General features: G+C 37.7%; 2 protein-coding genes across 10 annotated transcripts in view; one reads left to right on the top strand and one right to left on the bottom strand.

Annotated features, from left to right (window-relative positions):
* LOC116849591 (sialin-like) overlaps positions 1 to 3,474 on the bottom strand; it is a 10,632-nt gene extending 7,158 nt beyond the window's left edge. Inside the window, exons 1-3 of one of the 9 annotated variants that reach the window (XM_032826914.1) lie at positions 3,457 to 3,474; positions 2,392 to 2,489; positions 848 to 1,444 (exon numbers count right to left, since the gene is read on the bottom strand). In XM_032826914.1, coding sequence (XP_032682805.1) covers positions 848 to 851 — 4 coding nt within the window. In that variant the 5' untranslated portion in view covers positions 852 to 1,444; positions 2,392 to 2,489; positions 3,457 to 3,474. The other 8 variants (XM_032826917.1, XM_032826912.1, XM_032826911.1 and 5 more) reach the window with 8 other exon arrangements.
* LOC116849590 (teneurin-m) overlaps positions 1 to 10,183 on the top strand; it is a 967,489-nt gene that overhangs the window by 207,729 nt on the left and 749,577 nt on the right. The window lies entirely within an intron of this gene.

Consider the following 10,183-nt stretch of genomic DNA (forward strand, 5'->3'; position numbering starts at 1 on the left):
AAATATATTTTCTTTCAATATAGTTATGCTTAAATTAATTCCCGAATATTGTTCCTTTCCTTCTTTTCACTTCTTTTAGCCTGAAGAAACGATTTGCCTCCTTAAGTAGAGTGACTTTGCAACTTTGAGGTCTACGTAAAATTTTGCTCATATATGAGGCATTATTTTTGCTTCTACCCTTCGCTTGTTTCTAAATAATTCACGTGTTCATTTGCGAGTTATCAGTCTGTAGATCAATACATTAACGATACCGCGCGTATGTTGAACTGTATACAGATAATATAAATTAGTAATGCAATGGGAACGGATACGTGTGCCGTTATCTCAATAATTACTCGGAAAACCATGATAACGGATATGCGAAATAACATTATTAAAAACGGAGCATAGTTTATTTGTTTAATCTGCGTTAATCTAACAAATTACAATTTGTTTATATACCTGCGCGAAAATTCAAGAAAAAAAAACAGCGGCATTTATGTGTGTCCTCCACGTGTGTGTACACAAAATATAAGTCTACAGCTCGAAACTCGTATAAATAATGTATATGTATTATTTCTGCGCTAAAATAAATAGTGTTGAAAAACAACACGGAAAGAGTTTATATAAATAGTCGTGTATAAATTATGTCACAATTATCAAAAATTTAGCAGCAATTCTTGCTTCTGAGCAGTATCAATTATCATTAATATAACCAATAAGCGAATGGTAGATATGACAGAAAAGATAGATATAAATTTATCTCTTTTATTATCGCAGAGAAGTGTGCTTCGTGAATTAGAAGAGGCAAGAAAATTGCTGAATAATTGCGTGAAATGTTTACACGGGACGTGAAATAGTTCCTTACCCATTGTTCCAAATATTCAATGAGATCTCGGTTAACGACTCGATGACGTCGATGATCACCACATTTCGAATCGCCGTGCCAACGTCACTTGTTCTCGATGTATCGATACAATCTCGGACCGGTTCTCATTTGATTTCACTCACTGACACACCTAGTAACACAGTGACCGAAATACGACTACAGATTTATTGTTGATGAAGAGGAAAGCGATGTACGACAACAGAATCTTGTTCTTGTGCGAATATCTTGCCGCGGATACGTGTGTCGACAGGCCGAGCACTCCTATCGACGCGAGATTGCAAAACGCAGTGTGAAAGAGAGGAAGGAACGCCGTCGCTCGTTCATCCAAAGTACATATTTTACTGTCTCACTCAAGACCACTAATGAATATGCTGTGTTCCTCGTTGCTGACGATAACAGTTACGAGTCTTGCGCTCGTCACAGGGTTACGATATCGCTGCGCGCCGAGCGAGCGACAAACTCAGCTGTTTCGCGGCACGACCGTACGAACGATACTTTTGCACAGAGGAATATTTACGACGTCTGAATGATGTAGAATGCCGGACGCGTTACGCAGCAACTTAAGTAGTTTATTCACTTAAACCAAAATGCTTAGGATTGCACCAAAATTTACTTTAACGTTTGTTGCAGTGAAACGCACTCGTAGTTGAAGTTTCGTGCGATTTGTCTACACCGTTCGTAAGAAATTTCATACTGAACATCTCAATTTTGCATATATAACCTTATAAAGCAGAAGCAACATAGATGACTATTACTCCAGTGTAACTTCGTAAATATTATTCAAATGAGAAACTTATAAATATTACTTATTAAGAATAGAAGAAAGAATAGTGTTCACACTATATCGTTTTTGTATAATTGTCGAAAACGTAACGTAAGTTAAGGAATTTATTTATCAAGTATGTATTTTCAAAGCACCCAAGGCTTATTTTCAGTGGCGGCATCAAAGGCATACTTCTAAATTTATTATTTGTTGAATAAAATTTCGTCTTTATATATTTTACTTTACTATTTAGACAATAAATATCAATTTAAAATTAATTTCATGATTATCTTGCCACATTGAAACGTTTGTAGGCTAGAAAACTGCTGTTTTATAATGTGAATAGTATTGTACTGAATAAAATATGGCAAGATAGTCATGAAATTAATTTCAGATTAATATTTATTGTTTAAATAATGAAGTAAAATATATAAAGACAAAATTTTGTTCAACAAATGATGAATTTATAAGTATGCCCTTAATTCTACCACTGAAAATAAGCCTATTGGGTGCTTTGAAAATACATACCTGGTGAATAAACAACTTACTTGGAACGTTACGTTTTCTTAGTGATTTTCCATGTAAACTTTGATTCTAGGTAGTGTCTCCGCTAAATATTTACATTTGAGCGAGATAAAAGTTTCCACTTGATTTCGCCGTGCCGTCCTTCAGTATATTTCGTAAACTGGCAGTATGCTGAACTTTTTACAAACACATTACCACAAATATATTCCTCTCATATCGCACATCAAACGCTCACCTGGACACTGATAATACTGCCCGCTGAACACACAATGTTTCGAACAATATGTCGTTCCACTTATTCCATCCGAAATACTGTCAAATATTTTCTCTTTACTTTAACAGAAATGAACAAAACCAAGATTATTAATGTCTTTCTGATAAAGACACATTTTCTGCGAAATAATGAAGGAATTAGCATGAAGTGAAACACTGCACAGTTTTTTGTTCCCATTATAAGAAGGGCGTGAAACCTCGAAATCAAAGATATCGAAGTATTGAGATATCTTTTCCGCGATGTTGACTGGACGCCGCGTCGCGTCTTACTTCATGCGTGTCGTGTATTATCGCGTAACTTATTGGTTGTGTTGCTGTGATTGATTGCTACATCGCCGCTTGCTCTACGCGCACGTTTCCCGCGTAACTGATTGGCGTGTTGCGATAATTGGTCGATGCTCCGGTATAAATACGTGCAAAGCATAAGGTGATATTCTAATACGGCAAAACACGGAGAGAGAAGATGACTGGTAAGACGGATAACGCGCGATTAGAGAAAATACCTGCACACTTGCGCATATAGTTGCCGAACGGTGTCTATCAGAACTAGAATAAAACGAACGTGTGAATCACTCGACGCGATAGACAACGGCCGCGATAGTTACGACACGAATTCAACAACGGCTACACTGTTACTAAACTGTGTGGAAGCGGATGCGTTTTAACTTTCAGTAATTCGCACGTAAGTGGGGATTCCATAATATGTACAACATTGCGTCATATTTGCCACATCATTACCAGCAAACAGGCCATGTAATGTATTGCTATTACGTTTCTAAACATTATTACGTGTGTCGCTATATATATTTTACGGCACAATGCCGCGATAATGCACAAATTTTCAATAAGCCAGTCGATTTTCCGTGTGATAAATGTAGGAATACTAATGTATATAAATAAGGGTTATTTACATATATGAATACACACGCGCACAAAAATAAATAAGAAATAACGCATAAAAGAAAGAAAATAGAAATAAAGTAATGGCTATGTAGGAAACGGTCATGTGTAAATTAATAATACACACAGTCTTTATAATATCAAGTCACTTTCAACTCTATAAATACACTATTATTTCACTCGTTTGAATAATTATGAAGCCGTTCGCGCGCGTTCGATCTCGCCTGTATTTTTACCAGCGACTACTCGGACTGCACGGAATGTCGTCGAGTCAGTGGAGTCGCCCAGCTGACGAAATCACTTTCCAAAACCAGTCTTTGCGGTAGCCTGGTGTATTCACATCGCCGTGATAATTAGAGGTGACTACGTGCCTGTGCCTCGATTACACAAACAAACACCGACGATCTCCCGTCTCGGCCAACAACGATCTGGCAGCGCGAGGTCTTATTCACGTGACGTCCAATGTGAATGTCTCACCCGTTATCTGCCGGTGGATTGCCGGTACAAAGCCTGGCCTTTTCTCTCGCTGTAATACGGTGGCACGATAGTATTCTTAACAGATATTCGTCGGCGAGACGCCGCTTAATGTTTATGGGCTGAGGATAATGGGGTCCCACGTGGGTGAACTCGTGTCCAAACGGATGAGAAACGTTCCAGAACAGTCTCGGACTACCCGCCGATCATAGCCACGGTCTTGTTGGTGTACGTTCAGCAGGACTGAAACGCCCACCAAATTATATCCGGCACGCACGCGTCATCTTTTTCCGTCCACCAATTCGTGATAAACCAAGTGAGATTATATACACTGTAATTTGACCGCAAACATCTTTACGTATATTATATAAGTCGTGTGTCATAAAAATTATATAAGTGAATGCTCTTTCGCTCAAATGGATCCTCTTTTGCTGTGATGTATACTTTGTAGGCTATGATATACATCCGACTAAAATATACACCCGCCAAAATATAATCTTATCCCTGGCGGAATCCTCTTATGTATGGCCTCGAAGAGATCCTTCTAAATCGAAAAGGAAAATATTCTAACACCACGAAAAAAGGACTCTAGTTGCAAGGCTATTTAGTTGCTATTCCCTGTAATCCTAATAATTTAAGTGAAAACTTTTACCGAAAGAGTATTCCTCTTCTGATAAATGTGCTTTCTCTTTATATATAGTGCTTACAGGATATTTTTCTTTCAGGATTTTATAGAAGAATTCTCTTGAAGGTATATATAGGGGATCTTCGACAATTATTGATACACCCGTTGTGCGCAAATAGAATACTACACAATTAAGCACCAGTCTTTTTTACTATATGTTTTAAGTAGTTACTTACGAAATGATGAATTTTATGTTAGTTTAATAATAAGTTCTATCTGCATATAATGGATGTGTCATAAGTTGTCAGATATCCTATATATAGGAAAATTCCGCTAAGGATAAGATTATATTTTTTTTAATGTTATATATAATATCTTTGAATTGACCAGATATACTTATATACACACACGTATCATATTTAAACTATAATAAATATGTTACATATTTTCTAATCGTCTTCTAACTTCAGAATGAAGTCGCACACAACGCGACGTTGTGTCTGCTTATCATGTCACGAGATATTTTTGGAGAATAAATCTGTCAAATAAAGATAAGTAGGCAGATTAGAAGTTATCAAGAACAAATATTCTTACGATATACGAGGAAACGTCCAGTAGCCGATGCTGTGCTTGTTTTCGGCACTCTTACGCGAATATTATCAAATATTAAGATATACGAGGATTTACAAAAATAAATTAATAAATAATAAGTAATAATTGATAAACTATTAATAAATTTTTGTACACGTTAATATTTGATAAGATCCGAGGAACAATTGGCGGACGTAACGAATGTCGGTTACTGGACACTTTCCTTTACAAGAAAAAATGAATATGTTACATATTTGAAATATTAGAGGGATTACCCTTTATGTACTGTGCAGATAAAATCGTACTCGACGTAATGCGCTGCACTTATCATGAAATGCTTGTGGAAAATAATCTGTCAGTCAAGAAGATTATCAAACGAACTTAATGTTATCATAAAAAGCGGGTGCTTTTACGACATACCAGAAAAGGAGCGATACATTAATAATATGAAGAAATCCTCGAATAAAAAATTATCTCACTCTCAAATTCCGGTTTAATCAAACTACTGTGTGCGGACTGCGCATTATTTTGTACACAGGTTGGATTCATACCTTGGCATACAGACACATCATGGGTACACGCAGTGAATAAAAGATATCTATTTTGTAGAGATAACACACACGCGAGAATATAAATACATATTATTTGCTATTTTCATATTCTCAAGGTCAACGTGCGCGTCGCTCCATACTCAATTAATAAACAAAGCATTGGGTTTCACACGTGTGGTGATTAATGTACGACTGATTATCAAGTTCGACGAGACGAAACATAAACTTCTATACGTAACTCGAGTTTCACAGACAGAACAGTTGATATTTAAATAACGTGGCGTTCTCCACGACTATCTTCACTTACGTCTATATATGAAACCGCGATAATCCAAATTTTACATAACGCTTTATCATCAAAATAAATATCGTTTGTAAAATATATGTTTGCAAGTAAATTATCTCAGTTTAACGCTGTTCGTAAACTCATTCGAAGAATTAATATGTGAAAAATAAAGATATTTTCTAGGGAGTCCCCGAGAAATAAATTATATTATATTTATATAATATAATTATATAATATGGATATGGATATATAATATGGATATGGATATATAATATGGATATATTATGGATATATTTATATAATATAATTATATAATATGGATATGGATATTTTCCAAACAGGAATGTTCTTTTTCACTGTGCACGTTTCGGCATTTTTATTCGGCATAATTCACGTCGACTTCGACGATATGAGTTATCGACGCAACAATGTACAAGCCGTTTCTTCTTCGATAAGAAGAAATGTATACGCATCGGCCGTCGCCCGATGGCCAATGGCGAGCGCAGTGCGGCCAACAATAACGGCGAACGCTGGTGACCGTCACAATATTTTTACCTGACCGTGGTCTCTTTCGTGCGGTAAGTGTATGACAAGCATGACGAAACGTTCGTAGAAAACGAGAAACGGACAGACGGACGGAAGTAGTTGCCGTGGTGGAGTCTCGTGACGAGGACGAGGACGAGGACGATGACAATAACGACGACGACGACGGCGACTACGACTACAACGACGAGGAAGCTTGGAGACGCACGAGTTGCCATCATCCTCGCGTCTCTTCTGGGCTTATTCGGCCCAGCGCACACCTGCATTCACATGCCGGGGTGAATGCTCGCGCATACCTGCTAGAGGAATATGGCAGGTTGAGAAGGGAGCAGGGAATCCACTCGAGAAAACGCAAAGCCTCGACACCGGTAAAAATGGATACGTCGTCACGCCCGGCGAACGGGAAAAAAAAGAGAGAAAGGGGAATAGGAATGAAATAAAGAAGAGAAAAGGGAGAAAAAGGAGAGGGAAAAAAGCGGGAGGACAAAAATCGCGAGATGCACTCGACCAGGGAGATCGTCTGCGTGTTCGACATTTTGCGGAGGCGTTCATGGACTCGCGGAGGGCTCTTTGCCGCGGGACAGGACAATAGTGTCGATCGCGGTGGTCGATTAGACTAGGTGTAACGCTTGAAAATCTCAGAATAGGATTGGACCGCGAAGGATTCAGGACAGACACTCCAGCCGGCCGTTGGCTCGTATTGTCCAGGCGTTTCGGGCTTGCTGTCTTTGTCCGCCAAGTAAACACACCGAGCTGCTTCTCGGACCGCAGCTTTGCTGCTGTTGATGATGCTGCTGTTGCTGCTCCGGACAGACCCGTCAAAGACTGGGGTACTCCTCACCGAATACCAATTAACCGCTACTGTCGGCTCGAGGCTGGTTGACCGTGCTAACGAGCGCGATGCGCGCACGAGCCCCCTCTTAAAAGTCCCCTCGATTTTCATTCGTTGTTTGGACCACCCGCCGTGAAAAGATCGCTCGGGAATCTGGCGTGAAACACGGGACCTATTTAGGCCACGAAATGTATCTGATTACACTGATCTACAGCATTTTCACATGAAGCTTATGACGTGTTTCTTATGTATTTATATGCGTAAAAATTTTAAATGAACTAAGAATTTGCTCATCGTTTTATCCACAATTTTTTTGTAACCATTATTTGAAATTTAATACATAATATACGGAAATTCGATGTAAATGTGCACAAAGCTCCCGTGATTTTAAAATCCGATTTCATTTCATGAATTTCATTCTTAACAATTTTTTATTGAAGTACTATCAACAGTAAATGTTTTTTTCACTTAAGTAAATACATTATGTATAAAAATTTATGAAGAATAATCTACAGGTAATACATTTTTTGTATTTATAAATTACATCACAAGAATACTTTAAATAATTGGAAAAAACAGCTTGCATTTTGGGAAATATATATAAAAAATAAAAATATTTATTTGATAGGTATTAAAGTAATATGTTCACTTAAATCTGTATTATTTATTTTAAACAGAAACGGATGATTAGGGATCTACATTATCCATCGCAAAAGAAACATCTAGCATTTACAAATGCTATTTCCGACGTATTATTATTGTTATTAATTCCGGGCGATCGACATCGGTCTATCGTTCACTTCTACCATTAGTCACCACATGTTATTTGCATCAAATTTATTTAGTGGAGATGCACCAGCGAGCGAGCAACAATCGGACCCGATAACAATCGCGTTCGATTGCCATTCGAATGTTATCTACGCGCTGGATGTATTTATCATATCATAAAGAACATTAAGTCGATCAGGCTTTATTATATAACGCGCGACGTGTCACATGCATATTATTTGACGGAAGCAATGACTCTCGCGAACCGTCCAATATTAGTAGATAATGCCGGCATCAGTATAATTTTCGATATTTCAAAGTAACCGTCTGCCTGATATTCCCCCTCCCCTCCTTTCCCCTGTGACCACATATGACTCCAATTAACCTCGAATATCTATATTTTGTTAATAATCCGGTTGAATAAAGATTATGTCCCTATTATAATTACGTCCGTAGTTTATTCAAGGGTTAAGGTGTAATTGAAATTTTCGCTTATCAGTTCCCGTAGTGACGACAATGTCACGTATAACATGTACGTAGAATTAAGTTGATATCCGTTCTACGCGTTAATCAGGTGTCGCGAGATGAAGTAACACGCTTTCCCGACAGAGTCGAGCGTCAGTTAATCAACAGATACTCGATAACATATCGAAACTGGCACGCACAATATCGCAACCTACTTTTGCCTGCCGATCGCTTCACATTCTTACAGCTTGTTTTCCCTTGATATAAAATATTAAGGACTCTGTGTGATGTACAATCAAAGGAAAAAAAGGAAAAATGAAAATGAAGGATTTATAAAAGTCGTGCGTCAAAATTTAGTTAATATCTTCATAAAGAACAATTGTTCGCCAGAGAGATGTGTATTACCCCTATATTATACCCCTGTATTATACCTAATAAAATATAATCTTACTCTTATATAATGGAAATTCTTTTAAATATAGCCTCTAGAGGATTTCACTCAAATCAGAAGAAAAATATTCTAACGTCCAGAAATGCAAGGTGCTACTTCCTGTATCCTAGACGAGAACTCTAACCGAAAGAATATTTCTTTTTTAATGAAGTAAACTATTAATCGGAAATGGTATTATTTTAATTTTTTTCTTTTTGAATCAAGGGGAGTATGTTTACTCAAAGCAGAAATGCAAGGTGCTACTTCCTGTAATCCTATATCCTAGGCGAGAACTCTAACCGAAAGAATATTTCTCTTTTAATGAAGTGAACTATTAATCGGAAATGGTATTATTTTAATTTTTTTCTTTTTGAATCAAGGGGAGTATGTTTACTCAAAGCAGATATAAAACGAAATTCCTCTAATTTTAATAGCATTGTGCTCAAAGTATTTTCTTGTTATTTCCGTTTCAGGAAAATCTTGGGACCATATAAAAGAGGTGATACAAGTGTGGTGACAAATGTTTCGGCCAATCCTTGTGTTCTATTAAAAATGTATAGAATATTCGCGCTATAAAGAGAAAGTCCGAAGTTAGACCAAAACATATCACTTATGTGAGAGGTGATAGATTTCAAAACAAAAACAATTCTTTATAAAAATATTATCTTTAAAATATTGTTTTTTATAAAGATATTGTTCTTTATAAAGATATATCACTTAATTCTAGCACATGGTTCTTGCAGATTCCACATTTTTATTTTTATTTCCTTTTGTATTCTTGCTTGCCTGAACGATAAACAGTGGGAAGAAGCGCGTTGAGAAAATTCATAACAAAGAACACCGCAAAAATACTGAGCACGCCAAGTGTACATTAGTCAATTTTGACTCGATCGCACTTTCGAGTTCCGGAGGGAACCACTTCAGCCGGAATCCCCAATATCACCGATTAGCAAAGCGGAGGAAACTACTACCCCCCGAACAACGGTACGAAGCGCGCGCGAAGCAGGTCGAAGGTGATGCATCATTTCGGCCGCTATCTTCCAACATACTCCAAAGTGTCGTCCGAAATGGTCGCGTGCTCGCACTTTCGACGTCGCGTTTAAACGAAACGTTTCTATCGCGCTTGGACGCACGAAGGAGTGCGGCCCGCAAAGCGCGTTACGTACATCCCCTCGCGAACTAAAAAAGGAAGAAAGGAAGAAAAAAAGAAGACAGAGAGAGAAAGAGAGAGAGAGAGAGAGAGAGAGAGAGAGAGAGAGAGAGAGAGAGAGAGAGAGAGAGAGAGAGAG

This window comes from Odontomachus brunneus, unplaced genomic scaffold (genome assembly GCF_010583005.1).
Source record: "Odontomachus brunneus isolate Ranch 3 - 2012 unplaced genomic scaffold, Obru_v1 Obru_scaffold_119, whole genome shotgun sequence".
Classification (NCBI taxonomy): domain Eukaryota; kingdom Metazoa; phylum Arthropoda; class Insecta; order Hymenoptera; family Formicidae; genus Odontomachus; species Odontomachus brunneus.